This window comes from Phialemonium atrogriseum (genome assembly GCF_030411735.1).
Source record: "Phialemonium atrogriseum strain 8032-3 unplaced genomic scaffold QBC33scaffold_2, whole genome shotgun sequence".
NCBI classification, from domain to species: Eukaryota; Fungi; Ascomycota; class Sordariomycetes; order Cephalothecales; family Cephalothecaceae; genus Phialemonium; species Phialemonium atrogriseum.
In genome coordinates this window covers 1,779,479-1,806,703 of record NW_026848139.1, presented here as the reverse complement: position 1 = coordinate 1,806,703, position 27,225 = coordinate 1,779,479, and the positions used below count along the sequence as shown (strand labels likewise).

Below are 27,225 nucleotides of genomic sequence, written 5' to 3'. Positions count from 1 at the left end.
AAGATCCATCTTCCCCGTGCCTTAAGCCAGGTTATGCCAGCAATGCAATTCACAATAAAAATAAAACCCTTGCCATATCCCTCAGAACGCCGAATTGGAAAAAGCCAGTTTGCTGGCCAAAACGAAAAAAAGGGGACACGACAGTATCCTGAAAGCAGACGGATAAGGAATGCTTTCATCGAGGTAAGCCTGGCCATGGTCGCCTTCCAGGCTCAAGCCGAAAGTTTGGCGGTACGGTCCACGTCCGCACCCCTTCCACCCCACCAGCCGCGGCGCTAACCCCCCATGGCGTACGCAACTAGTGGTAGCCATTACCGTAGAGATGAGCTCGGTTATAGTCCTCGAAGTACGGGTGATTGCAAGCCTGCTTAGCAGAGATGCGACCCGCCGGATCGTAGACGAGCATCATCTCCAGGAGCTCGAGTCCTGCATCATCGAGGTTCGTGCAGAGGGGGGCGCTGTAATCGCGTGCCCACTTAGGGAAGGTGGGTTTGAAGTCGGGGTATGACGTGACACCGGGCCAGATTTCTTCAGTGGGAGTGCCAAGAAGTCTATGGTTGTCGTTATTGGGTCAGCATCTAGCTCTGGTAGCCCTGGGAAAGAGGAGAAAGTTGGAAGGGATTTGGGACTTGGGACTTGGGAGTCGGGAGAACCTACCGGAAAATCTTGAAGATCTCGTCAATCTCCGAGTCGCCAGGGAAGAGCGGCTTACGAGTGCACATCTCAGCGAAGATGCACCCAACAGACCACATGTCCACTCCAGTCGAGTATTGGCGGCCACCAAGCAGAATCTCCGGGGCGCGGTACCAGAGCGTAACGACCTCATGGGTGTAGGTTCGCAGGGGGACGCCAAACGCTCGGGCGAGGCCGAAATCAGCCAACTTGAGGTTTCCGTCACGGTCGATAAGCAGGTTCTGGGGCTTCAGGTCGCGGTGGAGGACGCGGTGGCTATGGCAGTACCGAACACCCTCGCACAGCTGGCTCATGAACTTCTTGATGATGGCATCACCAAGGCCGAGATTGTGCAGCTCAGGGCCGGTGCCCTCAGGCAGAGCCTTGCCACGACCACCATCCGCAACAGGCAGAGACTCCATGTACTTCTTCAGGTCCAGGTCAAGGAACTCAAACACCAGATACAGCTTGTGACCGTCGGCATGGACAATGTTGAGAAGGCGAACAATGTTGGGGTCTCGCATCTCCTTTAGCAGTGAGATCTCGCGGATCGCGGTCGACGGCACGCCCTCATCCTCAGCTTCCAGGCGGATTTTCTTCAGCGCCACTATGCGCCCACCATGGGCAAGGTCTCGGGCTTTGTACACGACGCCGTAGGTGCCTAACAGGAGAGCAGGTAAAAGTCAGCCGACGTGTTCAAGCACTTAGCAGTGTCATGTTGACAAATTCTGAGGCATATAAAGATAGGTTAATGGTGATCACTGACCCTCGCCAATCTTCTCGAGCTTCTGGTAATTATCCATTGTTGCCGTTGTTACCTCCGCTTGGCTTTCTCTTGGTTGAGCTGCAGGTCACCGTGGGTTGACCGATGCTTGGCAGGGTTGAGACAGGCCAAACGAGGGACAGGGGCAATTTGGCGCCAGGGAAAAGAGGGATCAGTAAAAGATAGGAAGGACAAGACGAAAAAGGGAGGGTCAAATGGGAATGAAGGGATGCCGAAGCTACAACTGCTTCGCCATTGAAGGGGCTTGTGTGTCGTCCTGCTGTGATAATTTGGGAATCGGCGCCTTGTTTTGTTCAGATTCGTCCGGTTGCTGTGTTTTGGACCGAAAAAATATCACCCCGACAAGCTGTGTTTACTGTGCAACCAAGCGCGGTCCCAAGCGAGAGGGAGGGGTTCCAAATCGCGTTATTTAGTGTGGAGGTGGCTTGGCTGTGGCGCTTCAGCCTTTTATCTGGCTTATCAGTGTCAAACTACCCCACCTTCTCTGGGGCTGGTGAAATGACCCCTCCAAGAACATTAAAATTTATCAACATGGCAACAAACATGACAACTAAACCCCTTTACGCCTGAGCAACTTGATTTTACAGGGGCATATGCTTGATTAAGCTATCACAGACTGGTTATCTACTAGTTATATTCCTGAGTTTAAATCATTGTTCAACAGTTCCTCACCCAGAATCCTGTTTGGAGGCAGTCAATCAGTTAAGATGACTGTAGATGTTACCTCTCTTGATGCTCATGAGCAGCCATCTGATGAGCTCCGGGCCAAGTGGAAGACATATGCAAAGATGGATCAAACATCCCTCTTTGAAAGTAATGAGCTAGATGACCTTAGCTCCCCTGAGAAAGCCGCCGGCTTCCTTCGTGCCGGCGAGATCAAAGCAGAGCAGATGGCTGCTTCGTTCAGGCACTTGGGCGAGGAAGCGTCTTCAAGCCTCCCTGAGGGACAGGACGCTCCGATATATTACCACCCCTTACTCCCAGGTTTGTCTACTACTCCTGCTGCCTCAGCGTATTTTACCTAACAAAACGAAGGACTGCTCATTATACCATCTGTGATCCCGCCTGAAATCCAGAAGATCCTGCTGAAATATATGATCCATCGAGATTTGAGCAATCCCAAGCATCAGACCAACCTGCACCCCCACTATGATCTCCCTTATCCGTGTGAGACCTCAGAAAACGGCATATCCTTCTTTTCCTACCCCCCGGACTCATCCGCCAGGTTTGAACCGAAAGACCCGGAAGTCCACCGGCCTCTTTCCGTCAAGCAGGTTATGGACCGGCGTCTCCATTGGGTAACCTTCGGGGGCCAGTACGATTGGACAAGCCGCGTGTATCCGGAGCAACGGCCGCCGGAATTTCCCTCAGACATCGGGGCATTCCTCGAGTCCTTGTTCCCGGAGACCGTTGCCCAGGCGGCCATTGTCAACTTCTACACGCCCGGAGACACCATGATGATGCACCGCGACGTCTCGGAGGAGACGGACAAGGGACTCATAAGCCTCAGCTTCGGCTGCGACTCGCTGTTCATGATCGCGCCGAACGACATGGGGAAGATGTCAGACGAGGAAAAGGACGCTGCCGGCAGCAAGCAGTATCTCCTGCTGAGGCTCCGGTCGGGTGACGCCATATACATGACGAAAGAGTCCCGCTTCGCTTGGCATGGGGTGCCGAAGGTCTTGAAGGGGACCTGTCCGTCGTATCTGGAAGACTGGCCCGCCGAAGACGGCAAATACGAAGAGTGGAAGGGCTGGATGAAGAACAAGAGGGTCAATCTGAACGTGAGACAAATGAGGGACTAGTTTGGGGCTTCTGGAAAATACGACGATTCACCACTTTGCCCCTTGAATATCTTCCTGCCACGGTTCTGCTCCCTTGATAGCGCAAAGAACGACCACCTTACGGCTTCATTCGTCAAGCCCGGAGAGGACCACGAGCCAAGTTATTCGTCGGCCGGCATCGGCAAATTCTAGAGTGCTGCTGGGACTACGCCAAGGTGCATTGGGGAGAGGGTCCAGCTTATCGTAACTTCTACGGTATTGTCTAGGAAGAACAGGGTATTGCTTCCCCCTGCATCCTTGAAAAAATGGAGGTGGGCGCAGACTCTGGAAGCTCATTAACAGATGAAGAACTGCTTCGGTTGTTACAGCAGGACATGAATGGGCTCGTGAGTGACGGTGAGGAAGTGAGCGGATATTGCTTCATCAGCCTAGCCAAGAGATTGATAATATCGTGATAGCCGGTTTCACACAGGCTCAGGCATCGTGGTTCTCAAATCTTCAGCCACAACCTGCCACTGCACCGAATCAACGTCCCGAGAATTAGAATACCTCGTTAGGCGGGTTTCTTAGAATTCTCCTGTGCTCTAGCATCGTCTCCACATTATCACACTCCCACACAATATTTCTACGCAACAAAACCGACATAAGAGGGGAAACAAGGAAACGGAAAAGAAACAAAGCCCTGCAATTATGGGACGGTAGTAGAGTAGAGACAAAGAGATAAATGCTCTTGGGAAGTTAGCTCCCAATCTGTCTGCGTTTCGATCTTTTGTGATGATTTTCTTGGGTCAAGGCTCCTCGCGTCAGTCTCGTGTTGCAATTTTATGGGCTGGCTTCAAACCTCGTATTCAGACCCGAAAAGGGGGCGCCACATCATACGACGGCACGTGACCTTGACCAACCACCATGGATGTTCTAGGCCCCTTTCGTCAGGCCGCCTTGACATCTCAGCTGAAGACCGGTGAAGGCTTTTTCGTCCTTCGCCCTTCTCATCAGGTGTAATGGGACAATGGTGGCTCGTCATGACCGAGCCCGCAGTACATTCGTTTCGCGTCATTTTTGGTAATGCCCGTAGCCTTTCATTTATCTCTTGATTGCTTCCGGCATCAAAGATGCAGCTCCGTCTCTGGTGTCTGCCGCTAGCGGCCCAACTGCTGCTTGCTGGACCCACCGTTGCCGATCCGACATGGCCGTCGCCGACCGACGAGCTGGAGGAGATCATGTACCAACTCAAGGCCTTCAAGGGTCGGAGGTTCTCCGACACGGTGGATCCCTGCTCGAATGAAGCATCCGGGCCGGGGAGGCAGAATGCTGCCGAATGGCTCCGCCTCGGATTCCACGACATGTCCACGGCCAATGTGGCTGCCGGAACCGGTGGTCTGGACGGGTCTATCCAGTACATGCTTGACAACGGCGAGAATCTCGGGCCCGGCTTCAACACTACTCTGCGATTCATGTCAGCGTACCTCTCCCCTCGGGCGAGTATTTCGGACCTCATCGCCCTTGGCGTCTACACCTCTGTGCGCGCCTGTGGCGGTCCCGTCATTCCTATTCGCGGGGGAAGACTCGATGCTCCGGGGGCCGGCGAGACCGGCGTCCCACAACCGGAGCACGACATCGGCTTGTTCCGGCAGCAGTTCGCACGCATGGGGTTCACCCCCGAGGAGATGATCCAGGTCACGGCCTGCGGCCATACCCTCGGCAGGGTGCACCGTACCGAGTTCCCCGAACTGATCACTCAGGATGAAGTCGGTATAGACTCTACTGTAGCCAGTTTCGACAACAGAGTCGTCACTGAATACCTCGATGGAAACACCACCAATCCCCTGGTTGTTGGCCCAGCCATTGCGCTCGGGAAGGACTCGGATCGCCGCATCTTTGACTCGGATGCCAATGCCACGGTCAAGGCTCTGGCAGATCCGGCTGAGTTTGAGACCGTCTGCCAGCGGATATTGCAGAAAATGATCGACGTGGTACCGCAAGGTGTGACACTGTCAGAACCAATTCAACCATACACCTTAAAGCCCGTCGACATGCAGTTGACACTCGACCCAAGTGGCAGGATAATGCGACTGGCGGGCCATATCCGCATCCGGACTACGCACCTTCTTGTCACTGAGATAAAGGACATCAAGCTCGCTTACCGAGATCGGAATGGTGGAAACGATTGTGGGAGGAGTAACTGCACCATTACCGCGACGGTGCAGGGTCGCGGCAAGGGCTTTGACGACTCTTTTGCTGTAAGTTCTAAAGCTGAGAGATTCAAGCGAGTGACGGGACTGACACGACCAAACAGTTCTTTCCGGTCGAAGCCGTCCTCTCAACCAAGACAGGCATCTCATCCTTCACCGTAACCGTCAACCTGAAGAACGGCACCAGCCTCTTATTCGACAACAACGGCCATTCCTACCCTCTTCAAGACGCCGTCATGCTGCTGCGCCCACAGAGCTGCCTCTCGCAGCACACCGGCGCCGTCAGCGTCTCGGCGGCCATCCGCAACGACCGCGCCGACCTCACCGCCACGCTCCTCATCTCGTACAAGCAGCCCCGGCCGGGCCTCCCCGTCGCGGGCCTGCACAACATGACCATGTCGATGCGGAGGGGCGCCTGCGCCGGCCAGTACACGCTCTACACGGCTAACTGGACTATCCCGGGAGGCATCAGCTTCGCGTCCAAGATCGACATCATCAGCGGCGAGCGGGGGGACATCGTCGCGGACGATTTCAACGACGCCACTGATCTTCCGGGCACTTGCGCGCCTTTCCTAGGCCCGCCAGAGGATCTGTGCGAGACCGTCGTGGCTACGATACCGCCGGCGACGAGTCCCGTGCTTGCGGCGCCGACGACGATGCTGACGACGACGACGAGGAGCAGCGCGGCGGCGAGTCCAGTGGCGACGACTGCCGCCACGACTACGCCGTCTATGTCGATGCCAACGCCAGCTGAGGCGGGGACTGCCACCGGCCCACCGGCTCCGGCGGCGAGCGGCAGACATGAGTTGGGCCTTGGCCATACATTCAAGAGCTTCTTCGAATATATGACTAATTACGTTGTGAATTTCTTCTTTGGGTAAGGATTCTACCTCTGTTCTTCCTCCCGCCTCCCCCGTCGCCCAATCAAGGGGCTGTCGCTGACATGAGAGCCTAGCTACGATCGTTGGCAACTTGTGAACAACCAGCTTGGGAGAGTTACTTAGGCAATCTACTTTGGACGGCTTGATGAATATATAGAGACAGCGACAGCGTCTGGCAGCTAATTATAATTGATATTGCCATCGCCTGGAAACGGGCTAATGCCCATACTTCAGATCTGAAGGCTGTTGAAATGCTGCCACGGTGTGGTCCAGCTCCCGTCGAATACCAAGGTCGCTGCCTGCTGCTCAAGTCAAGAAGCACGCAATGCCTCGTATCTCTGTACCCCGTAATTCGTCCTTGGCATGGCTGGATTTATGCAATATGTGAAGTTGGAAGCTGATCTCGGCGCTTTCCCATCGAGTGCCATTCCGTTTGCAAAGAGCGTTCCTCAGCACTGCGGCCGTCCTGTGCAGGCAGAGGCAGGTCTTCACCTGACGTTCTTTCGTTATTTTTAACATCGTTACGTGATTGCCACACTTACTATGTCGACCAAAGCCTCAGAAGCCAAGATGCAACCACACCCACAGCCACTCGGCCACCTCTCCATAGGTGTTTGCAGCTACAGCATCTCCAAGGGCTTCTACAGCGCCATCCTCGAGCCGCTCGGCCTGCGGCTGGTGTACGACAGCGAGAGCACCGGGACCGGGACCGTGCCCGGGAAACCCAGGACTCTCGGCTACGGCCCCGACGAGGAGCACGAGCTCCTCAACATCTTCGAGTACGGCGACGTCGAGGCGCGAGCGCCGGGGCGAGGGTGCCACATCGCCTTCAATGCGGCGAGCCGGCGGGCCGTTGCCGACTTCCACGCAGCAGCCCTCGCGCACGGCGGGAGATGCGATGGCGCGCCTGGGCTGCGGAGACACTACGGCGAAAACTACTTCGCCGCCTTTGTCGTCTGCCCGGATGGGTGGAGGCTGGAGGCCGTGTGCAAGAATCCGGACGAAGATTGAGGGGAGTGGAGGTTGTTTCGCATGTTGCGCTCTCTGTCTGATTGAGGTGATGGGGTGGGTTGGAAGCTGAATTTGCGGGGTGGATCGTGCCGCCGTACCATACCCCTGAAAACGGGAAACGAAGCGCTCTCCCTACGTCATCCGAGCCGCCGACATCCAACCGTTGCCTATCTCAACGCCGATTCCCAAACCCGGTTTTCGGGGATGCTTTTTTCAGGTTATATATATATGATGGTGCCAACTCGCGACTGTCTAGCAGGGATGAGACAAATGAATTTCCTAGCTTCAATGGATAGGAGTTCCCCTCCTCTGGCTTCCTTTGTCTTTGTCTTCCTCGTTCCCTCAGAGTTGTCCATCCCCACGAGAGACAGCTTACTTCCCTTGCCAAGTAATCATCTCCAACCATCTGTGCAAAATCTCGAGACTAGTTCATCCCGAATATTATTATTATATATAATCCAAAGAAACCCCTACACCCACCCCATCTCCCCCAATGCGACTCCTCCACCCCCTCCTCCTCCCCCTCTCCTCCTTCCTCCTCCCCACCGCCCACGCCTCCCCCAAAACAGTAACCATAACCACCGCGCCGCCCATCCCCTCCTCATCCCCCGAGTTCGTGACCGAGTCGCTCTTCACCTCCGCCATCCTAAACAGCACCAACTTCTTCCGCGCCGAGCACAACGCCTCGGCGGTGACCTACAACGCGACGCTAGAGCGCTTCGCACAGCGCTACCTCGACTCCTCCGATAACGGGCGCGACTGCAAGCTCGCGCACAGCGGCGGGCCGTACGGCGAGAACCTCGCGCTGGGCTGCTCGGACGCGCAGGGGTGCGTGCGCCTGTGGGCGGCCGAGCGCGACGAGTACGACTTCCGGAAGCCGCAGTTCGGCGAGGCGACGGGCCACTTCACGCAGCTGGTGTGGAAGAACACGTCGGCCGTCGGATGCGGGAGGAGGCTGTGTGGCGCCAAGGGGTGGTACCTCGCCTGCGAGTACTGGCCGCGCGGGAACGTGGTTGGCGAGTTTGGGGAGGAGGTCGGGAAGCAGGTTAATGGGACGGGGAGCGCAGGGGTGAGGCCTGCGGTCGGGGTTTGTGTTTTGTGGGTTGGGTTGGTTGTGCTGGGGACGGGGGGTTTCTTGTGGTGAATGGGGATGGAGGAACAGCACTGCTAAGCGGATCGAGACATCCGGCATCTCTACACCTGCAAGGCATCAACTCCAAGTGGCTCGAGGGTAAAGAGGGGCTGGAGGTGTGTTGTGGGGACCAAGATGGGCAATTTCAGGTTCAACACTGAGCAGAGATGTCCCTCCGAGTTTGCAATTCCGAACCTCCGCTTCCACCTGACCACTTGTTACTGCATTGTGCAGCATTTGTGGGTGGAGATTGGGGCTATGAAATTCCTGAGGATGTGTTTGAGAAGCTGTAGAGGAACAGTGATTACTGTATACAGCGCTGTTGACAATGGGAATTATCGAGCGAAACGCATATGTGGCGCCAACTCCATGTGTCGCAATATTCTAATAGACTACAAAACACAGCCTCGACACTAAAGGTGGGCTCTCTCAGGCGTATACTAATGCTAAGGGTTGATGGCATGCAGGTAAATCATAACTTCTCTTACAATCAGACTGGTGAAGTGAAGGGAGCAGTTTGGTGGTGACGGACTAGTAAGGGGGACACACTGGAGTGAGGGTTCTCAGTTCTGGAGAGCCTATATGGGCCTCACAGAGATTCAGACTGGCCAAAGACCTTCAAGATCTCAAGTCCGGAGCGTGGGTCAGAACGAGCTGGCAGCTCATTCTAGCAAGTTCCTGGGGCAGTAACCGGAATATGCCCTTCCGTTTAAAAGGTTGGCTAACAAAGGACCGCTCATGGCGAATGCATAAATACAATCTAACTATCAACAGCCACCAGGGCATCAATCATTTGACAAGTCAGATTTCCCAGAAGTCTTAGCGATTTGGCTTTTGTGAGCAAAAGAAGACCTTCTGATTCATCGCATACATAATTTAGATCTCCTTGCAATGTTGACACATAGGATCGAATCTTCTTTGTAAGAACCTTCCTGGATGAATGATGTCGAGTCAAACTAGAGCAGTTTTGGGATATTGTGTGTGTCTGACTTGATAGCCTAGATCTGGTGACTTGTTGATTGATCCTCGACTTCTTCCTTTGTCGTAAACAGTCATCAAAGGCGCTGCCTCGTCACACGTATTGTTCTCGGGAACACCGAGAATATTCCCTTTCACAATTCATTCTTCTTTGTTTACCTGTAGAACAATGCCACGCGACCTCCTTGTAGACATGACGCCCTGCGGGAGTATATAAGGTCGGCGAACTTCCCAGTATCTTCTCTCGGAGAAAGCAGAAATCTCACCAGACATCAGAAAAGTGAGTGAAACCATCCTTGTTGACGACTGATTTTAGTCACAGATTCTAGGGCCACCTATACCCACTTCACAGAACACCACGTTTTCCATCAGCGATGGTCAACTTTAACACCCCCAAGATCATGGCGGCCCTTGGGCTCGTGGGCTCATCGGCCGCCCACATGATCATGAACACACCCACGCCGTACAACCTCCACAAGCTACAGACCAGCCCCCTCGGCCCCGCCACCGGCGGCCAAGTCGCCGTGCCTTTCCCGTGCCACGGCAACTTCAGCATCACCGAGATCACCAACGTGACCGCGGGCTCGACCCAGACGGTCAAGTTCACCGGGTCTGCGATTCACGGGGGCGGCTCGTGCCAGTTCAGCGTCAACTACGGCGACCAGCCGAGCGACGACCCGTCGAAGTGGAAGGTCATCTACTCCATCATCGGCGGCTGCCCGGCCGACGCGCAGGGCAACATCGAGGGCTCGGCCCCCGACGACGAGGACGGGCGGCCCGACGGCCGGAAGTGCGGCAACTCGTTCGGCAAGGAGTGCGTCCGGCAGTTCGACATCCCCATCCCCAAGGGCCTGCCCAACGGCAGGTTCTCCTTCGGCTGGACCTGGTTCAACAAGATCGGCAACCGCGAGATGTACATGAACTGCGCCCCGATGGTCATGACCGGCGGCTCCGACAGCAACGGCACCGCCTTCCTCGACTCCCTGCCGCCTATCTTTGTCGCTAACGTCGCCGGCCTCGCACAGTGCACCACCAACGACGGCATCCTCAACGTCCCCAACCCGGGCAGGGCCGGCGTGCTTCTCGCCCAGCCGGCCGCCGATTCCGAGGGCACCTGCCCAAAGTCGGATGGCCCTAACTTTGACAGGTCCATCAGCGGTACCCTTGGCAGCCAGGGCAGCTCCGGCTCCGGCTCTGGTTCTGATTCACCCTCTGGTCAGTCATCCAGCTTGGACTCATTCCCACCCACCACCTTCAGCTACCGCCCAATGCCAAGCTCCTCCTCCACTCTCGAGCTCCCACAGACCGTTATCCCAGTAACGCTGCACACGGCGACGACTTCCTCCTCGAGCTCGGCCGCTCCAGTCGCCACGGGCGGCAGCGGCAGCGGAAGCGGTGGCTCGTCCTCCTCGGGCGCCGGCGGCCCGGTGCCCTGCTCTGAGGAGGGCGCCCTGATCTGCCTGGACCCGGGCTACTTCGGCATCTGCGACCACGGCGCCGCCGTGAGGATGGAGCTCGCCGTGGGCACGACCTGCCAGGACGGCAAGGTCGTGCGCCGATCGGTGTGAAGAATATTCCCCTTTTTTAGGTGGAGATTCGGTGATGTGTCTTATGCTGCTTGCAAACTGTACTTTTCCTTTGGCCTGTAGCTTCCCCATCTTGTACTCCCCTTAGCCCGTCATGCAGCAAGTGCTGTTCTTGCCGTGCTGAGCCCATGGGTATTTCTTGAGGTCCTGTAGCATAGTCATCCATAACATTGTCCACCTCCTATTGTCTCAACGTCTATTGTGAGTAATGAGCTTTAATCCTCTTCAGAATTGCTCACGGAGCTCGGACGTAAGTAGATGTGTCTAAATCAAAGGCCATTTCATATTCGCAAGAGACGAACTCAAAACAAACCATTCTCGTTCTTAATCGACGGTGACAATCTCTATGAGAAGTGAGTCATGTTCTCTAATTAGTTCATGAAACTCAAACGCCTCGTGACAATAAATTAATTCACAGACCTATTTGGAAGGACAAATCTAAATTCGTACAAACTGCTAAATAATTACAGCGCCACAGGCCTTGACAATCGGCACAAGCAAGTGACGCCAGGAATTCCAGCACAAGCGTGGCAACCATGTTGTCCATTAATTTGATGCCACCAGTTCCGATTCCCACCCCCTCCCCAAGCCCTCCCAAAAGCGTCTTGCCAGGTCAGACTCGACAATCTCAGGCCTTGTTCCCGGTGACGGGCATGCCGCCGGGCAGCTCGGTGAGCCAGCCGTCGAGGTTCTCGTTGACCTCGCGCTTGCGGGTGCACTTATTGCTCTGCTGGATGGTCTGCGTCTTGAGCGTGGGGCAGTTGATGGCGTTTGTGAACAGGTCGCTGTTGCAGCCCGTGTCCATGGCCCGCTGCAGCGCGTCGCCCTTCCACCCGAAGACGTAGTCGCCGTGGTTGCCGTAGCCCGTCGAGTCGCCAAACGACCACACAAACGGCTGCGACCCGTCCGCCGGCCAGTCGGCCCTGTTGTTGAAGGGGGTCGTGTCCCAATATGTTTCGTAAAAGACCTGCGGTATCGTCACGGGGTGCGTGGCCGGGCACTGCCCGCCCGCCGCAGGGTACGCCACGTGTGACTGGTGGTCCGGGCTGTCCAGGTTCTGCCCGTCCCAGCAGGTCGGGAACCGGATGCTGACCATGATGCCCACCTTGCACGCCGCTGTCGGGAAGCCCGTGGTCGCGCCGCTCCTCGTCGAGCTGGTCTGCAGGCATGTGTAGGTGAGCATGGGGTATTTTCTGATCTGGGCCGCCGTGCGGAAGGTCGGGTCCCCGACGGTCATGCGGAAGCCCGGCTTGAATGCTGTGACCTTGCCGCTCGAGAGGTAGTAGACCGTCTGGCCACCGGTTGCCTCGCCGTATCCGAGCGGGTTGCCCAGGGTCGAGACGCGGTGGAAGGTCCCGTTCCTTGCACGGAAGAACAGGACGGCAGTCCAGTAGTTTGAGAAGTCTTCAGTGGGTGTGCAGCTGGTACATGTCGCAGCTGTCGGCGGGTCGAGCGTGCTGGGGTCCATCGAGGCGTTGAAGGTGTTCCCTCCGACGACCTGGTGAAGATGCGGCGACGGCAGCATTCCAGGGTTGACCAGGCTGGGCAAAAGTGACCCTGTTAGAAAGACCAAGTTGCGCCACCCTCGTTGACGTGGAGTTGGCTTACGGATCTAGACGGTCGACGACGAGCTGCGAGCAGGAAAAGCGGAGCGTTGCGGCGGCATTGGCACCGGGCGCGATGGCCGCGGCGGCAAGCACGAGAGATCTCCAATGCATGTTGGGCTCTAGTTGATGCCTTGACGGCTGACGAAAGCTACGTCTTGGGTTGGCTCGGTCTAGTCGAGGTCGAGGTTGCTCCTAAGAGGGCATCAAGGTGCACGAGAAATTCCAGACTTCCCCCGTCGAATATCCATACGTATATGAAGGTACGGGTGGCCGGGGAATGTCATCGTTGATTTCCTTCCATCCTCCCATAAAATGGCACCCCACATTGCTTGCCGACATGCGAGCATATTAATCGGCAATGTGAAGCTTTCTGGAGTCTCTTGGGAAATGTTGATTACGTATAAAGAGAAACACTTTGGATATTGCAACATACCAATCACGGGCATTTTTTGCAAATGCCAGGAGTCATCGGGACGCGGCCGAATATATTAAGCTGTGAGGTCATTTATTCCCCTGTATGCGCTCCCCAGACTTACCAGCTATTCCCCCTGATATTGTTTTCCAATCGCGAATGAGCAAGGGGCCCCTGATGCTATTAAATGGGTCCGGGATAAAGCGGCACTTTTACCTGGAAAGAAAGGATGCAACAACGAATCGAAGATGAGATCGTAGAGGGTCACTAAGTCGCGATGTTTCAAGTAGCTGGAAACACACTCATTGGGTACTGTATTTTTACCGCCGACAGAATCTCGTGGAAGAGCCACTTGGTGACGTCCTCTGCCACGTTGCCATGTCTTGGTGCAGGTGTTATAGTAGTGTTAAATTTCTGGAGAGCTAATATATTGCCCAAGTTTGCTACTGGCTTTGCCTCCCATTGATAGGAGGCGGTCAAATGCTGAAGATGAAGACTAACACGATATTATCAACCTGTCCGAAAGATGCTAGTAATCGCAGCGGTATGCCCGCGCAAAAGCCGAAGCGATGTATATTGAGATCACTTTGCTACCCACCCTGTCCCTGGAACGGATGGTCACACTGCCGTGAAGCTGCGAGGTCCCAGCTCGAGGAACTTGCAGTATCTTGCGCCCACTTAGGTGTCTATGGTATGAGGGGTCCATTGGCGGCCCTGTCTAACGTGCCATTTTTCAGTGTACCAAAGATGGTCTTCTTGAATTGGTGTAGTTGGGCTTAGGAAAGTGTAATTATTCCCTCGAGCCACTTACGCAGGCCCTACATTCTGTAGCTGTGAGTTAGCCTGGTCGACTCCTCCCTTTTTGAACTTGGGGATCTCGTTTAGTGAAGGTCCTGACGAGGTCTTCGAGATGACTATATTGAATATTAGGTGGTTCAGATACCAAGTACACCTCAGAGACCGCCGAGGTCCTAGCCACCCTTATGGTCTCACATGTTATCATGTATTATCTCGAGCTACGGAGAGCTACATTTTCGTATATCTGCGCTCTCATGACACCTTGATTGATTGTGTCTGTCAAACTGCCTTTGTTAGTGACGAAGGTGTTACGTGGTAGCTTGTCGCCGTAGACCCCAAACAACTCATCCACTTTCTCACTTGACCAGGGGCATGTGCCACGTGTCAGCCGTTCAGCAAGAAATCATAGCTTGATAGGTATCTCAGACAACTCACACGTATATGTGAGCCATGGTAAGGGAGTTGGTCAACGGGATTAGAGATGCAGCGCTTTACTCTCCCCTCTTTCCGCTCGCCATCAGTTATACCCTTGCCGCTGCCACTCAAATTCCCAGTCAGAACGATGCGTGACTGAGCTGAATTGGAAAGTGTTTCATCGCATTGAGACACGTGAAAAACCATTCCCCTACGGCCTATCCCAAGTATCCTCGAACCCCCTCATTACGACATGAGCACATCCTCTCCCCCTATGTCCCACACCAACGGCCCTCCTCCCCAGCACATCCCAAAACCCCATCACGGACATGTATAGACTCATCTAACGCACCCCAAATCAGTTAGCCAGAGACACACAACCTGAACTCCGAAGGAGGAAAAAAAAGGAGAACCCACTAAGGTCAACCCTCGCCTCCACCCTCCTCGGCGGCCCATCCCGCCCAGCCGTCCAACAGCTGCAGGTCATCCACCCCGGGTGCTTCCAGTCGTTGGCGATGCAGGCGTCGCACGAGCGGTCGAAGTTACCGCCAGCCGCGGGGACCAGCGCGCCGTCCGCGTTGGCGAAGCAGCGGCCCACCCAGAAGTAGGAGCAGGACGGGCAGAAGCCCGACATGATTAGCGCGCCGTTGTCGTGGTTGACGAAGACGCCTGAAGGGTTATTGCGCGTGTTAGTGGGGGTACTGGGGTTGAAAACAAAACGGGGGGGAGGCGGACGCTGCTGCGCGTAACCTCGTGGTCGGACGTACTCTGACATTGCGAGTGGAATCCCCCCTCCTCTGATGCGTTGTTGGAGATGAGCTGTGCGAGGGCGGAGCTAGAAATGAGAGCTAATGTGCATGCTTTCCAGAACATGCGAAATATGTTGGCCATTTTGATGATATGTTAAGGAGCGAGGGCGTCTGAGTAGGGGCGAATACCTGAAGTGGAAGGTTAGCTGTAATTGGAAGAAAGAGGTGGGAGGTGATGCTTGTAGGACTGGATGTCTTCGATATACGCAATCTCGGGGGCTGACTGGATCCCCTCTACGTCACCAACAGACGGCATTGCTATCACTGACGCAGGCGTCCGTGAATGTGTTGGCGGTTGTGTCACTGGGAAGACAGTGAGCAACAGCTTTGAAGTCTTTAGCAAACGCTGACTAGGAGCTGAGGCATGTTTGTCTTTAATGATGCGAATCCATCGTATTTCTAGCGCCTAGAGTCCATGTCGAAACTCCCCTCCATTACTGGGCTCCAGCTCGGCGCACCCTGACAATGAAGTCCTTCGGCTTGACGAACCAGAAGTTTTCGGTTTTCCACTCTGGCCGCTCCAGCTCAAAGTCGAATTCCCTCAGCAATCTAGGTATGATCTTGGACATTTCCAGGGTGCTGATATGCCTCCCAATGCACGTTCTCGACCCCAGCCCGAACGGCATATAGTAAGCATCCATCCGTCTCAGCATATCCTTATTCCCAGCCTCAGCCGCCTCCTCCGCCTCTATCCACCGTTCCGGCCGAAACCCATCGGCATCGGCCCCAAACACGTCCCTGTTGTAGTGCGCCGACCACGTGTTGATCCCCACCACCGACCCTGCTGGGAAGAACTGCCCCGAGATGTGCGCGCCCCCCTCGGGCACCACTCTCCAAAGTGGTAGGCCCGTGGCGGCGTGCATCCGGAGGGCCTCCTTCATCACGGCCTGGAAGTACGGCATCTTTTGGCTCTCGCTGAACGTGACTCTGTCTGAGAGCTTGCCCTGGGCCGTGAACACGGATATCTCGTCCTTCAGCTTGGTGAGGGTCCGCGGGTATTTGAGCAGGTAGTAGAGGATGGCGGAAAGGCTCGCAGCCGTGGTGTCAGAACCGGCGATGACGTTGCTCAGCCCCATCATGAAGACGTGGTACTCCGTGACCTTCTCCGGATTCTCCTCGTTCTGGTCCATCATCTTATCCAAGAAGTCCTCCGGCAAGCCCTCTCTCCCAACGACACCTTCCCCCTTCCCACCCCGCTTCCTCTCCTCGCGCTCCCCTCGCCGCCGGGCAATCTGCCTCTGCACAAACTCCATGATCTTCAACCTCCCCCTGGCGCCGGACCACGAGAACCTCGCCGAGAGCCGGAAGGCCAGCGGGTGCAGGCGCGGGTATATGCCGATCAGGGAGCCGTACACAAACGTCCTATCCAGGGCCGCGATTACGCCGTCCACGTCCTCCCCGCGGTCAAGGAAGCCGAGCCGGCGGCCGTACGTGATGCAAGCAACGACGTCGAAAGCGTAGCACTGGAACCAATGCGCCATATCAACCACTCCACCGCCGAACCCCTCCCCCGCCACCTCCCCCAGCCGGCGCACCAGCAGGTCCCCGCACGCGTCGACGAACGGCTCGTACGCCACCACGCCCGACATGCTGTACAGCGCCTGGAAGCGGCGGCGCGTCTCGGCGTGGCGGCGGACGTCGCGGTCCGGGAACAGCGTCCAGCGGTCCGGGTCCGGGTGCTGCCACCCGTAGTACCAGTCCGACTTTGCGAAGGCGCCGCCGGCGCCGAAGCCGTACACGGCCCGCACGGCGGCCGGGTCGTCGAGGCTGTAGTGGTCCGGGGCCAGGCGCACCAGGGGCCCGTGCTGCCGGTGCAGGGCCACGTTGTCGTGCTCGAATCGGGCCCCGCGCACGCGCCAGAGGTACCATAGCCGGGTGAGGCGGGCGGCGGGCGGGCCCGGGATGTGCCGGAGTGGGGAGGTGAGGGCCGCGTAGAGGGCGCGGAGGAGGTGGGCGAGGAGGGCGGTGAGGAGGGCGCCGAGTATGAGGTTGATGTGCATGGCTTTTGGGCTTTTGGGACGAGCTATTCTGCTACGGATCCATAATTGAAAGAGATGATCGTCCTCTTCAAAGGCCGGTAGTCCCGGCGTTGTTTTAATGGTAGCCGTGCGGGGCACGCCGAACTCCCGAGATGGCAGCCGAGGAAGGGGATCTTGCGGGGTGCATCGTCATACTGTTGGATTGACTACTGTGCCACAATTGCAGCATGTCCAACACATGCCCGCCGCCAGTTTTCCAACTTGTGCCAAGGCAGACATCGGCAACTCATTGAATAGGCAAAACAGGTGATTATCGCCCGCTGACGTGAGACGAGGCTTGGGAGCTTGTTGCTTTCATGATTTGACCGAATGGTGCAGGACCCCTAAATGGGATTTCCTAGACCTACCATCAGAATCGAGCTGCAAACATGTTTAAGGCTTACTCCGGATCGAACCGGCGTTGCTCTGGTTGTGGTTCCCTCATTCTATGAGCCTCATTACGGTTGTAAATATCCCTGACAGTCCGTTACGGATCTAGGCACTCTTAAATGGCTCTAGGTCCCAACATCTCCTACCCGCAAAATTTTCGTCGCCTGCATAGCTCAGTGGTAGAGCGCTTGTCTCGTAAACAAGAAGTCCGTCGTTCGAATCGGCGTGTGGGCTTCTTTTTTGCTTTGTTTTTGGGTGGATGTTTTTGGGTGGAAACCATTGACATCGTAATTTTTTACGCTGCCTGCGCTGATGCGGCAAACCCGGCCTTTTGTCGTCAATTCGTTTTCGTCAACTAATTACCACCACAGGAGTGTACGTAGTCACGAGATATGAGTTACCACTTTGCTAATTTGTAAATATCAATCAATGGCTGGTCTTTTTGGATGTTTCGGAGGAAAATCAGCAAAGGCTGCTAAGAGGATATTGACGGAAACGGAAAGAATTCGGAAAAGTCTGTGATAAGGAGCAAGCAAGGCAAGATACGCAATCAGATACAATGGCGTTGTGAAACTTCACGACGCATTCCCAATTCGGGTGCTGATATGATCGACAACTTATTGAACTGTATTGTACTCTGAGCTTCCAAAGTTTGCTCCCAAGTTGGAATTAATAGGTAATTAGAAGCACCATAGAGAAGGTGGATGGAGGCATCATGAAGACTATCGATAAAAGAGGTTTACACATGTGATCGAAGCTGTCGATGACGATTTCTCAGTGCCGATTAGGAAAAGGGTACAAAGAGCACGGTCCACAACGCTACCTAGGCAGAAGCCCCATAGCCGCACTACCTTTAAATACGGCCCGGCTGGACATCAAGAGGGGAATTGAGCTTTTCTGGACCCACATAAGTGAACTATCTGTTTGACCTGGCGCCTGGGCATTTGAACAACTATACTATTATGATCCTCTTCGTATCTTGACTGTGGTACACAAAATATCTGGGGCCCCTGAAAGTCCAGACCCACAAGGCAACCACAGCCCCAAGGGGTTTGTTGACGGTGATTGGCTTGTGATTCCCTTGTAGGGCCACTGCAACCGGGGATTCGTGAATGCTTGCGTCACACCATCCACTCCCCTGAGAGCTACCCACGTGCTGCCCTGCAGCTCTCCGGTTCATCGAGAACAAAGCCCCCCAGTCCGGGAACCCGGGAACCTAGGAAAGATGATCTATTGCAACTTGCAAGTTAATTTGCAATATGTGTTTCCCTTTATTTCCCTCCTCCCTCAGCCCTTAGCTTTGTGCGGCGCTCCATTGCTCAACCGTGTGCCGTCGTTCGTGAGCCGTCCCTCACTTAAACGACGATGGCCTTCGCAATACGGCGAGGCCCCAAGCTCACCAGCCTTTCCACCCTCGTCCTGCTATTATTTTGCGTCTGGTTTCTCGTTCTTATCCCCTTCCTGAGCCGGCATGGCGGCTTGTCCTTTCGGCCCCAGCGGCCAAACAGGGCACCACCTATCGAGCTCGTCGTCGCGAGTACGAAGCACGAGAACACCACCTGGGTGCACCAGCATCTGCCTGAATGGTCTCGCAAGGTCTACGTCGTCGACGACCCGCAAAACGCACTCACGGTCCCCGTCAACAAGGGACGGGAGGCGATGGTGTTCTTGACGTACCTAATCGACAACTACTACAGCCTGCCGGACACCGTCATCTTCGTCCACGCCTCCCGCTTCCAGTGGCACAACGACGACCCGGACTACGACCTCCTCCCCGAACTGCGCAACCTGAACTTCACCTACGTGCGCACGGTCGGCTACGCAAACCTGCGCTGCGTCTGGGTCCTGGGGTGCCCCGTGGAGATCAGGCCCTTCGCAGACGAACTCCCGGCAGGCCAGGAGCCCCAGCCCAGCGGGAGGAGGCTTACCACCAAGGAGATCTTCAAGCGGGCCTTTGAGGAATTACTGCCCGATATCCCGGTGCCTCAAGAGGTTGGGGTCAGCTGCTGCTCGCAGTTCGCCGTCACGCGGGAAACGGTGCGGCAGCGGCCTCTAGAGGACTACGTCCACTTCCGGCAGTGGCTGATAGATACGCCCCTGACAGACGATCTGAGTGGGAGGGTGCTGGAATATGCTTGGCACAGTAAGTCGACTTTCCGGGTTGCATTTTTTTTCTCTTTTTTTTCTGGGCAGCCGTCTAACAAGTATCTGGCACAGTTATCTTCGGCAAGGAGGCGATACACTGTCCTCGGGCCGAAGACTGTTATTGTAATTTATGGGGTCTTTGTGACCTGAAATGTACGGATCAACAGTGCGAGGGTAGGTATTCCCTACCTTCATTGTCCACGTTCCCCAAGGGGTGGCCACGTATTGGCTGGGATGGCAAGGAGAGGGACTACTCGGGGTCCCTTTCCTAGCATCTTGAGGTTAATTGTGCCTTTTATGGCATTATGGGAGGTCTTGTCAGGCCGACGTTTTGTAACAACATTTTCCTTGGCGCTATGTGGCTATTCTTCTGGGCTGGGTCTTTTATAGAACTTTTAGACAGGTAGGTAATTAGAGAAGCACACGCAAACCAAGTGTTCTGCAATTGCTCAAAGGGGCGCTGGTCAATCTGAGCCGCGGTATAGGCTGCCAAGAGAATAGACTATCTTCATCCCGATCTTATAGAAGGAAAGCAGCAGGCACATGATATCCCGTGGCTCTTCATGTCATTCCTTTCTCGCGCTCCGTCGATGCCATTCTTTCCATGAGAATATTTCATGGTAGTTTCTGCTAATAGTTTCTGCTAATATGGCCTCTCTTCGTCGGCGCCTGCCGCCACAACAGACCGACTAGAGAGACGCTACTAGAGGCGGGCCCTTGGGAGATTGTCGACGTCGAGAGCTCTCAAGACCCATGGACTCCCCTTCCGCGTTCCCGGGGCCGGCTCGTCAAGTCGAAGCACGGCGGCGAGGCAGCCTAGTGGTCCCAGACATCGAGGATTGAGTGCCTGCATTTGTAGGTATTGGTATCTTTGAGGGGCTGCAACTTTGTATCGATTGCGTTCTTGCCTTGTCGCCCATTACTGGCGGTGCGTAATTCTGTCCTCCCAAGCGACGTATCTACAGTTCAGATCACAAGAGCCTGCAGAAGAAGTCGGGCTTCCTCTCCGAGATGGCCAGAAAGCTCGATGAACAGGGTACAGTAGTAGTCGAAATTGGCTCCTACAAATATGGGGCCAAGAGATAAGCCTCGATCTTGGCGTCGTGGCTTAAGCCCACCAAGCTCGGGCTCAGCTCGGGAACTTCATACCCAAGGAGAGAGACAGGCTGCAATCAATTCTCGAGCCGCTCCATCTTTTGTGCTGTACCTATATTAATGGCATTCAGCTTAGTGTCATGCCGGCCAAATTATCCCCGCGATGTGGCGGTGCCCGAGATCCGGGCCGCACGCCACCAATCATGGTGATGGCTTCTCGCCGATGCAACACCCATCTGCATAGTATGCAGCTAACTGCCCACTAATCACTAGCCCTACCAGGCCAAGAACATTCAGTCTTAATTTAGGACTACCTTCTCCACGCCTTGCTCACAAGATGACTGGACTAATCAGAATGCTTTCCGGTAAGGAAACGAGGAAAAACAACGCTTCCTCGTTGGCTCTTCCAATGCCATACAGCCACTTGGTTCCACCGACAACGATGTCGGCGTAGAGTTAAACCGAAGGCAAGTAAGCTTCAGACCCTGGACGCCACAAAAACAAAACCTAGGCAGATCGTCGGTATCAAATTTGGTATGAGGCGTCTACTAGGCATGCGGGCCGGGGCCGGGGCCGATTGTGCCTCACACCAGGCAGTAGCTTCTGACCTGGGGTCCTGGAGTCGCCAAATAATTAATAAATAACCATGTAGCCCCCCCAGCCTGCTTTCCCTTCGCTTCTCCGGTTCTCTCTGCGACTTCCAGATCCAACAAGAAAACCCCCCCTCTCTCTCAAGATGCAGTTCCGCAGCCTGTTCCTCGCCCACGCCGTCGCCGGCGGCGTGGCCTTGGGCTCCCACAACATGGGCCTGTTCGCGGGCTCCACGCGGTCGCTCGTGCCGGGCATCAACCAGCTCGCCGTCGGCTCCTGCGACATCGGCACCACCTCCTGCGGCACCGGCTGCATGCCGCTCGGCAGCGTGTGCTGCGATGGCCGCGGTTACTGCGACATTGGGGAATACTGTACCACCGACGGCGGATGCTGCCCGGTACGACCCCTACATGTTCCCCCTTCCCGCGACCACCTCCCGGCTCCCAATTTCGCTCGCTGACTCTCTGCGCGTGTTCAGATCGGAAAGACCTGCTCTGGCCCTGCCACCTGCGAGGCGGGCAAAGTCCTGTGCGGTGAAGGGTAAGAACGAACCTCTGTCTACCTGATGTGGGAATTGCGCCGCAGGCAGACGTGCTGACACTAGCGTAGGTGTATGCCCGCGGGCAAAGTGTGCTGCCCGTTGAACCACAACGGTGCCGGGGGCTATTGTGACGCGGGAGAAGTCTGCCAGGCGAACGACCGGTGCGGGACTGGTGGCAGCGGAGGTGGCAGCGGAGGAGGCAGTGGTGGAGGAAGCGGCGGAGGAAGTGACACTTGCCCGGCGGGAGAGGCGGTCTGCGACACCTTGTTCTGTATGCCCTCCAGCGGGGTCTGCTGCCACGATGGTGAGGGAGGTTACTGCAAGGTAAGCCCAGCCCCTTTTCCCCATTTTCCCTCCCCGGCCCAACCTCTCTCTCCCAAGCGATCCATCACTCCGGATGGAACCCGGAAGCTGACTCTCGCGCAACACAGTCCGGCTACTACTGCGACGAATACGGCGGCTGCTGCCGGAACGGCAGGACATGCACTCCCGGAGGAGGCGTGGGGGATACGACAACCAGTGCCACCAGGACCGCCACCCGGACCACCTCCGAGGACGGCGACGAGACCACCCCAAGAACCCGCACCACCACCACCACGACCACGGGCGCCACGGCCACCGGTTTGGCCGGCGACGGCAGCGGCACCGGCTCGGGCTTCGGCGAGTTCGGCGACACCACAACCACCACCCAGATAACCGGGCCGACTCAGACCGCGCCCGCCGGGCCGGGCAACGTGAATGCCGTCGCCCCGCGCGCGTGGCTGGAGGGCAAGATTGCCGCTGGAGCTGCGGTCGCTCTGCTCATCGGTGCCGCCCCGTTCGTGCTGTGAGTTGGTGGGAGCCGTTGACGGGCCGAGGCGCGATGGCCTGGATTTGATGATGGATGTAGTTGGGCGATAGGAAATGGTGGGGTGAAATAGTCCTGTTCCTGATTCAAGTCCTGTAATGTCTATTATTCTCAGCCTACCTCCATTTTGGTTAGCATTTAATATACCCTTCATTGTTAATATCTTTTGGCCCATGACTGGTTGACTGGGCGCCTCACCCTTTCCCTTTGACTGCGTCGGGGATATCACCAACAACAGTCTTCACTCTGCCCCTCGGCCCCCCCGGCAGTCAGTCAACGATTCATTCATAGACAGACCTGACCCAACTTGGTTGTTACAGAGGTCGTCGATTCACTCCCCCACAAGCAAGCAGACAGGTCAAGAGATCTAGGTAGCTGCGATCTGCCTCGATACATAAAGCCAGATCGGACCCCTTGTCACTCCATTTTTTCCCCTAGTATAAATACTCCACAGAGATCAAGCACTCATATTATTATCCATAAACAGCAGTCCCAATTATACAATCCCCAGGCTCCCAGCCCCATCTCTCTAGACCTCGACCTCCTTCCACGCCCATCTCTCACCAAAGACCCTCAAGTTGGTTCTCCCAGAGCCCCAATATTCGAGGCGACGAAGCTCAGACACCCCCTACCCACCTCACCGGTTGAACCAACTTACAACACGCCAACCCCCGGAGCCAAACCACACACACCATGTGCCACAAAATAACCCAGATCCACCGCTGCGCCCAATGCAGCGCCACAACCGCCAAGACCTCCCGACAAGAGTGCCACTCCCGCTCCCGCTCCTCGGGACTCACCCTCTCCCTCACCCGCCGCTGTCCCGCCCCGGACTGCGACTGGGTCCAGTACGAGGGCGCCCCGCTCACCTGCCGGCTCTGCTCCGAGGGGCCGTGGGTAGAGGTCGGGGCGGCGGCGGCGGCGGCGGCGGACGGCACTATTGCGGAAGAATCGGAGTCGGAGTCCGAAGCTGGCGGTGTAGGCCATGGGAACGGCGGATGGGAAGGGGATGACGATGTTGCGGGTTCGATCCGGAGTGGGTATGTGCTGGTGGATCACGAGGAAATAGGTACCTGCCCACGAAACTAGTTGGTTGGGGCCGGGGAGATGGAAGGGGGGTGATCAAGGGAGGATAAAATGAGTTGAATGATATTAGGCAGTAGTAGCTGACAAGCACCTGCTTGGCTTGCAAGAACTCGCTGATGAACTCGCTGATGAACTCGCTAATGCTTAAGAAACGCCTCCACGTCCAGCACCAAAACCCCGCGCTGATCTCTTCTCACACCCTCACATTCACCCAGCATTCCAAGCCCTCAAGAAGTCCAGCCTCTCCTCCACCCTCCTCTGTCCATGCTTATGCCTCAGCCGCTTCAGCTCCCTGAGCGCCCGGCGCTTCTTGTCGACCTCGTGCGGGTCGCGCGTGTGCTTCGCCAGGTCCGTGTTGTCCACCATGCCCAGCCCCTCGTCGTCGCGGCTCGTCCAGACACCCTCGTGGCGGCTGGGTATGCCCTGCCCCGCCATCAGGCTCTCCATCACCACCCCGGCCTCGCCCGGGGCCATGCTGGTCGCCTTCAGGCCCTGGATCACAATGTCTTTCGGGTAGCCCATCGACATGAACCGGTCGATGGAGGCTAGGAGGCTGGAACGCGAGTCGGGGGTATTGTGTGGGCTGGGGGCATTCGGGTGTACCGGGCCGGTCGGTGGCCCTGCAGGCTCCTGCGGTCTAGAAATCAACCGAAGCCGAGCTGAGGCGCTTGTTCGGGGGGGGGAAAAGCTTGATCGGGCAGCCGGGGAAACGTCACGCCAGGCTGGGCCAAGAGAAGAGGGTGGCATAGACCGCCGGGCAGGAGTGGTATTAGCGGCTCTGCTGGATCGCCTGATAGCCGCAGCCCGATCGGGGTGATACTGGGTTGGGAGCGAGGCCCTTTGGGCTGCCGTTGTTCGGCCGGCTTTCGTAGCGTCATTCGCACCATCTCGCGGCTCGGGAGCCGAAGTCCTAGTGATCCTGTCTGGGAAAGAGAGCGGTATTGGATCAACGAGACGTGGTTGAGGTCGTGACTGCCGCGAGGGGGTTGTCCTGCTTATAAGGGTGGCGGGGGAGAAAGGCTCCGGCTGGGTCGGTGTCTGACGGGGAGCTGTCAACTCTTGCAGCGTGGGCAGCTCTTCCATCAATGCCTCGATCAGACCGTTCACGCGTGCGAGATTTGCTTGGTTCGGGGAGATTCCATCAGGGGAGATCCCAGGGTTGTTCCTCGGCTGAAGGTATGAGGTGCCCGACTTCTCATTTGGTGTCGATGGGATTTCGCCGTCACTGTCATACTTGGTTCGTTTCCTTGGAGAGCTTGTCGGGTGTGACTCTGCTTCCAGATGTGTCTCAAAACCCCGTTTCGAGCCATAGCCATGGAGCCGCGGCGGAGATGACGCAAATGCGGATTCCACCGTGCCGGAAGGCCCATCACGATGCCCTTCTAGCGATGTTGCAGGCACATACGTTGGCGCCCCTTCTCCGAACTCTGCGTCGCCAACTGCGTCGCCAACAAGCTCCGGGTCGTCATCATCCGCGTGCCCCGCTTCAGCCGCTTCATCCGCGTCATCCGCGTCATCCGCGTCAAACCCATTAAGGGCTCGCTCAAATGCCCCGAGGTTCGATTCAAAGCAATGCTTCAATTCCGTAGTCACCCATGGATACGAGATCCAGTCGAAGTCCAGGGACTCGGCAATGTCCTCCCAGTTCCTCATATCGGGAGGATGTTCTTGGACCGTGACAGCGTGCCAAAGCTCCCACAAGTTCAGAACTCGCGCCTGCACCGTTGGCCAGAAGGTAATCTTCTGGTTTGTGACTTCGATGAAGTCCGACAAATCACTGTAAAAGAGTTGGCTCCCTGTCCGTTCAGTTGTTTCTCCCCTAGTTGGATACCTGCTCGGGGTCTGCTCTTCGGGACCAGTGCCGTCGTTATCATCTTCATCATGCTTGAGGGCAATACGGGTTAATGCGCCCTTAGCAGCGGCTTGAAGGGCTGTGATGGAGAGCCTACAGATCTCGCTGGAGAGCGCCCGACGGGATATGTAAGCTCTCCAATATCGTTGGATTGTCCTTATTGCCATAAACACGCGATCGCTCCTCTCATGCCTCCGGTTGCTCTCCTGTAATTTCTGAAGGTCGAGGACCGGCGTAGGGCCTCTGCGCGGCCCCTCGGCCTCATCATCAGAACCACTAGCCAGAGACATTAGATTTTCATCTTCATCGTCATCTTCCTCCGAGGGCGCTTGGTGACGAAAGGCCCAGGGATCGGTGACTCGATGTCGCCGAGGTCGTATATCTTCCTTGACGTGGTTCGCCAGGAGCTCGTCATCTTCCTTGCTAAAGTTGACCTTAGCCCCGGTTCTACCAGTCTTAATAGTGATAGCATTGGGGGGAGGCTTCCGGTTGGCCGTCAGGGCGCGAGACGCTCCCTGCGCCTCGTCCTCAGGTACGTTTTCGCCGTCGTCTTGGTCGTCGTCTGGATTCTCGTCATTAATTTCAGGGCGGGGGAGAAACTTCAGCTTCTTGAGCCACCGGTCTCTCCAAGACTGCCAGGAATGATGCGGGTGCTACGATGATGACTTAGTGATGAATACAATGGGGAGACGGATCTTCGTTGCCCACACATACCTCGGATGCAAAATCTTGATAGATCTTGTTGCCGCCGACAGGTGCCCTCATTCCTTCCTGACGTGCGACGAACTTCATCAACATGTCGTCGTCTTCTCCCGTGAACGGGGTCCGAACACCCCTAGGCGGCCGAGCGGACCCGTTCGTGTCAGAGGATCCAGCAAAACGGCGAGCCGAGGTCGCAGGCTTGATGGCGTGACTGTCTATGTTCTCAAGCCTGCCATTCCTGACAGACTGCTCGATGAAGCGCCACGAGAGGGATCCGCTGGGCACATCCTTCCTCGCATGATCCGCGATCAAGATGTCGGCTTGCTTTTCAAGCTTCACGACTTCGCCCCCGTTGTCCTGAGCCGAGTCAGTCAAAGTGTCTGAGAAGAGGCGAGCTGCCAGGATGACTAGCGTACCTCGACCATTCGCACCAGCTCCTTTCGCATGGGTACACGGATGGTGATCCAGAACTTGAGGCCTTGGAACAAGGCTGCTCCAGTCGTGCCGCCATGTTCAACGTCATTTCCTCGGGCTACACCGTCATACACGATGCCGTTCCCTTGAGCCACGTCGGTATGCATGTTTTTGGGGGCCATGGTGGCCCACCAGGAGGACCCTAACCCTAACCCTGGATATATGAGCGTTGCTCGATAAATTGAATGCTCTAAACTCTGGGATGAATCAAGGCGTTTTGGACGATTATAACTTGCCAAAGAGAAAGAAAACAATCAGAATTGGCAAAAGGATACCTCTTGAGAGCACAAGTGAATTTGTACGGCCCAAAGACTGATGGTGTTGTCGCGCTGTCACGGTTGTTTGGGGCTTTGCCTCAAATGTGATGGCGACGCGTGACGTGGGGCTCTTTATTATTCTCACGGGGGAGTTTCTGGTGTTCGCT

At 56.1% G+C, this 27,225-nt stretch overlaps 13 protein-coding genes and 1 non-coding gene across 14 annotated transcripts; 9 read left to right on the top strand and 5 right to left on the bottom strand.

Annotated features, from left to right (window-relative positions):
- Positions 1 to 298: 298 nt before the first annotated feature.
- Positions 299 to 1,475, bottom strand: QBC33DRAFT_555046 (cell division control protein 2; the record flags this gene model as incomplete). Its single annotated transcript, XM_060429588.1, has 3 exons — positions 299 to 551; positions 658 to 1,333; positions 1,439 to 1,475. 3 exons carry the CDS (start codon positions 1,473 to 1,475, stop codon positions 299 to 301), a joined length of 966 nt encoding a protein of 321 aa, XP_060288099.1.
- Positions 1,476 to 2,163: 688 nt separating this feature from the next.
- QBC33DRAFT_555045 (alpha-ketoglutarate-dependent dioxygenase abh1) lies at positions 2,164 to 3,261 on the top strand (the record flags this gene model as incomplete). The annotated part of the gene is made up of 2 exons (XM_060429587.1): positions 2,164 to 2,440; positions 2,492 to 3,261. 2 exons carry the CDS (start codon positions 2,164 to 2,166, stop codon positions 3,259 to 3,261), a joined length of 1,047 nt encoding a protein of 348 aa, XP_060288098.1.
- Positions 3,262 to 4,206: 945 nt separating this feature from the next.
- On the top strand, positions 4,207 to 6,654 carry QBC33DRAFT_525099 (heme peroxidase). The gene is made up of 3 exons (XM_060426781.1): positions 4,207 to 5,480; positions 5,537 to 6,309; positions 6,388 to 6,654. The coding sequence occupies exons 1-3, from the start codon at positions 4,353 to 4,355 to the stop codon at positions 6,434 to 6,436; spliced, it is 1,950 nt and encodes a 649-aa protein (XP_060288097.1). The 5' UTR covers positions 4,207 to 4,352; the 3' UTR covers positions 6,437 to 6,654.
- A 229-nt stretch (positions 6,655 to 6,883) lies between these two features.
- Positions 6,884 to 7,324, top strand: QBC33DRAFT_555043 (Glyoxalase/Bleomycin resistance protein/Dihydroxybiphenyl dioxygenase; the record flags this gene model as incomplete). The annotated part of the gene is made up of 1 exon (XM_060429586.1): positions 6,884 to 7,324. One exon carries the CDS (start codon positions 6,884 to 6,886, stop codon positions 7,322 to 7,324), a length of 441 nt encoding a protein of 146 aa, XP_060288096.1.
- A 184-nt stretch (positions 7,325 to 7,508) lies between these two features.
- QBC33DRAFT_170609 (CAP domain-containing protein) lies at positions 7,509 to 8,639 on the top strand. The gene has a single exon (XM_060422320.1). The coding sequence runs from the start codon at positions 7,818 to 7,820 to the stop codon at positions 8,466 to 8,468; it is 651 nt and encodes a 216-aa protein (XP_060288095.1). The 5' UTR covers positions 7,509 to 7,817; the 3' UTR covers positions 8,469 to 8,639.
- Positions 8,218 to 9,323, top strand: QBC33DRAFT_525093 (uncharacterized protein). Its single transcript, XM_060426780.1, has one exon. The coding sequence runs from the start codon at positions 8,592 to 8,594 to the stop codon at positions 8,871 to 8,873; it is 282 nt and encodes a 93-aa protein (XP_060288094.1). The 5' UTR covers positions 8,218 to 8,591; the 3' UTR covers positions 8,874 to 9,323.
- Positions 9,324 to 9,808: 485 nt separating this feature from the next.
- On the top strand, positions 9,809 to 11,002 carry QBC33DRAFT_555041 (uncharacterized protein; the record flags this gene model as incomplete). The annotated part of the gene is made up of 1 exon (XM_060429585.1): positions 9,809 to 11,002. The coding sequence occupies one exon, from the start codon at positions 9,809 to 9,811 to the stop codon at positions 11,000 to 11,002; it is 1,194 nt and encodes a 397-aa protein (XP_060288093.1).
- Positions 11,003 to 11,648: 646 nt separating this feature from the next.
- On the bottom strand, positions 11,649 to 12,738 carry QBC33DRAFT_616070 (uncharacterized protein; the record flags this gene model as incomplete). The annotated part of the gene is made up of 2 exons (XM_060432650.1): positions 11,649 to 12,561; positions 12,629 to 12,738. 2 exons carry the CDS (start codon positions 12,736 to 12,738, stop codon positions 11,649 to 11,651), a joined length of 1,023 nt encoding a protein of 340 aa, XP_060288092.1.
- Positions 12,739 to 14,368: 1,630 nt separating this feature from the next.
- On the bottom strand, positions 14,369 to 15,381 carry QBC33DRAFT_525092 (uncharacterized protein). The gene is made up of 3 exons (XM_060426779.1): positions 15,019 to 15,381; positions 14,669 to 14,920; positions 14,369 to 14,594 (listed from the first exon to the last, which is right to left on the bottom strand). Exons 1-3 carry the CDS (start codon positions 15,140 to 15,142, stop codon positions 14,524 to 14,526), a joined length of 447 nt encoding a protein of 148 aa, XP_060288091.1. The 5' UTR covers positions 15,143 to 15,381; the 3' UTR covers positions 14,369 to 14,523.
- QBC33DRAFT_170585 (putative cytochrome p450 pisatin protein) lies at positions 15,363 to 17,323 on the bottom strand. The gene has a single exon (XM_060422318.1). The coding sequence runs from the start codon at positions 17,058 to 17,060 to the stop codon at positions 15,495 to 15,497; it is 1,566 nt and encodes a 521-aa protein (XP_060288090.1). The 5' UTR covers positions 17,061 to 17,323; the 3' UTR covers positions 15,363 to 15,494.
- Positions 17,324 to 17,630: 307 nt separating this feature from the next.
- On the top strand, positions 17,631 to 17,702 carry QBC33DRAFT_t18. Its single transcript has one exon. It is a non-coding gene; the product is annotated as a tRNA-Thr (tRNA).
- A 672-nt stretch (positions 17,703 to 18,374) lies between these two features.
- On the top strand, positions 18,375 to 20,167 carry QBC33DRAFT_525086 (uncharacterized protein). Its single transcript, XM_060426778.1, has 2 exons — positions 18,375 to 19,611; positions 19,686 to 20,167. Exons 1-2 carry the CDS (start codon positions 18,834 to 18,836, stop codon positions 19,883 to 19,885), a joined length of 978 nt encoding a protein of 325 aa, XP_060288089.1. The 5' UTR covers positions 18,375 to 18,833; the 3' UTR covers positions 19,886 to 20,167.
- Positions 20,168 to 21,080: 913 nt separating this feature from the next.
- Positions 21,081 to 22,849, top strand: QBC33DRAFT_170538 (uncharacterized protein). The gene is made up of 4 exons (XM_060422317.1): positions 21,081 to 21,696; positions 21,778 to 21,839; positions 21,909 to 22,164; positions 22,272 to 22,849. Exons 1-4 carry the CDS (start codon positions 21,445 to 21,447, stop codon positions 22,668 to 22,670), a joined length of 969 nt encoding a protein of 322 aa, XP_060288088.1. The 5' UTR covers positions 21,081 to 21,444; the 3' UTR covers positions 22,671 to 22,849.
- A 725-nt stretch (positions 22,850 to 23,574) lies between these two features.
- QBC33DRAFT_525076 (TRF2-interacting telomeric protein/Rap1 C terminal domain-containing protein) lies at positions 23,575 to 27,167 on the bottom strand. Its single transcript, XM_060426777.1, has 3 exons — positions 26,744 to 27,167; positions 26,340 to 26,684; positions 23,575 to 26,278 (listed from the first exon to the last, which is right to left on the bottom strand). The coding sequence occupies exons 1-3, from the start codon at positions 26,921 to 26,923 to the stop codon at positions 23,981 to 23,983; spliced, it is 2,823 nt and encodes a 940-aa protein (XP_060288087.1). The 5' UTR covers positions 26,924 to 27,167; the 3' UTR covers positions 23,575 to 23,980.
- Between the last annotated feature and the right edge of the window lie 58 nt (positions 27,168 to 27,225).

Bases quoted from the DNA above. Each gene is read 5' to 3' on its own strand.
- QBC33DRAFT_170538 (XM_060422317.1), top strand. From the start codon at position 21,445: ATGCAGTTCCGCAGCCTGTTCCTCGCCCACGCCGTCGCCGGCGGCGTG. The intron at 21,697-21,777 runs GTACGACCCCTA...GCGCGTGTTCAG, and splicing joins CCGACGGCGGATGCTGCCCG to ATCGGAAAGACCTGCTCTGG. The intron at 21,840-21,908 runs GTAAGAACGAAC...ACACTAGCGTAG, and splicing joins AAAGTCCTGTGCGGTGAAGG to GTGTATGCCCGCGGGCAAAG.
- QBC33DRAFT_525099 (XM_060426781.1), top strand. From the start codon at position 4,353: ATGCAGCTCCGTCTCTGGTGTCTGCCGCTAGCGGCCCAACTGCTGCTT. The intron at 5,481-5,536 runs GTAAGTTCTAAA...ACGACCAAACAG, and splicing joins GCTTTGACGACTCTTTTGCT to TTCTTTCCGGTCGAAGCCGT. The intron at 6,310-6,387 runs GTAAGGATTCTA...ATGAGAGCCTAG, and splicing joins GTTGTGAATTTCTTCTTTGG to CTACGATCGTTGGCAACTTG.
- QBC33DRAFT_170585 (XM_060422318.1), bottom strand. From the start codon at position 17,060: ATGCACATCAACCTCATACTCGGCGCCCTCCTCACCGCCCTCCTCGCC.
- QBC33DRAFT_525092 (XM_060426779.1), bottom strand. From the start codon at position 15,142: ATGGCCAACATATTTCGCATGTTCTGGAAAGCATGCACATTAGCTCTC. The intron at 14,921-15,018 runs GTACGTCCGACC...ATAACCCTTCAG, and splicing joins ATTCCACTCGCAATGTCAGA to GCGTCTTCGTCAACCACGAC. The intron at 14,595-14,668 runs GTGGGTTCTCCT...GGGGTGCGTTAG, and splicing joins GGAGGCGAGGGTTGACCTTA to ATGAGTCTATACATGTCCGT.
- QBC33DRAFT_525086 (XM_060426778.1), top strand. From the start codon at position 18,834: ATGGCCTTCGCAATACGGCGAGGCCCCAAGCTCACCAGCCTTTCCACC. The intron at 19,612-19,685 runs GTAAGTCGACTT...TATCTGGCACAG, and splicing joins GCTGGAATATGCTTGGCACA to TTATCTTCGGCAAGGAGGCG.
- QBC33DRAFT_170609 (XM_060422320.1), top strand. From the start codon at position 7,818: ATGCGACTCCTCCACCCCCTCCTCCTCCCCCTCTCCTCCTTCCTCCTC.
- QBC33DRAFT_525093 (XM_060426780.1), top strand. From the start codon at position 8,592: ATGGGCAATTTCAGGTTCAACACTGAGCAGAGATGTCCCTCCGAGTTT.
- QBC33DRAFT_525076 (XM_060426777.1), bottom strand. From the start codon at position 26,923: ATGGCCCCCAAAAACATGCATACCGACGTGGCTCAAGGGAACGGCATC. The intron at 26,685-26,743 runs GTACGCTAGTCA...GACTCGGCTCAG, and splicing joins AGCTGGTGCGAATGGTCGAG to GACAACGGGGGCGAAGTCGT. The intron at 26,279-26,339 runs GTATGTGTGGGC...TCATCATCGTAG, and splicing joins ATCAAGATTTTGCATCCGAG to CACCCGCATCATTCCTGGCA.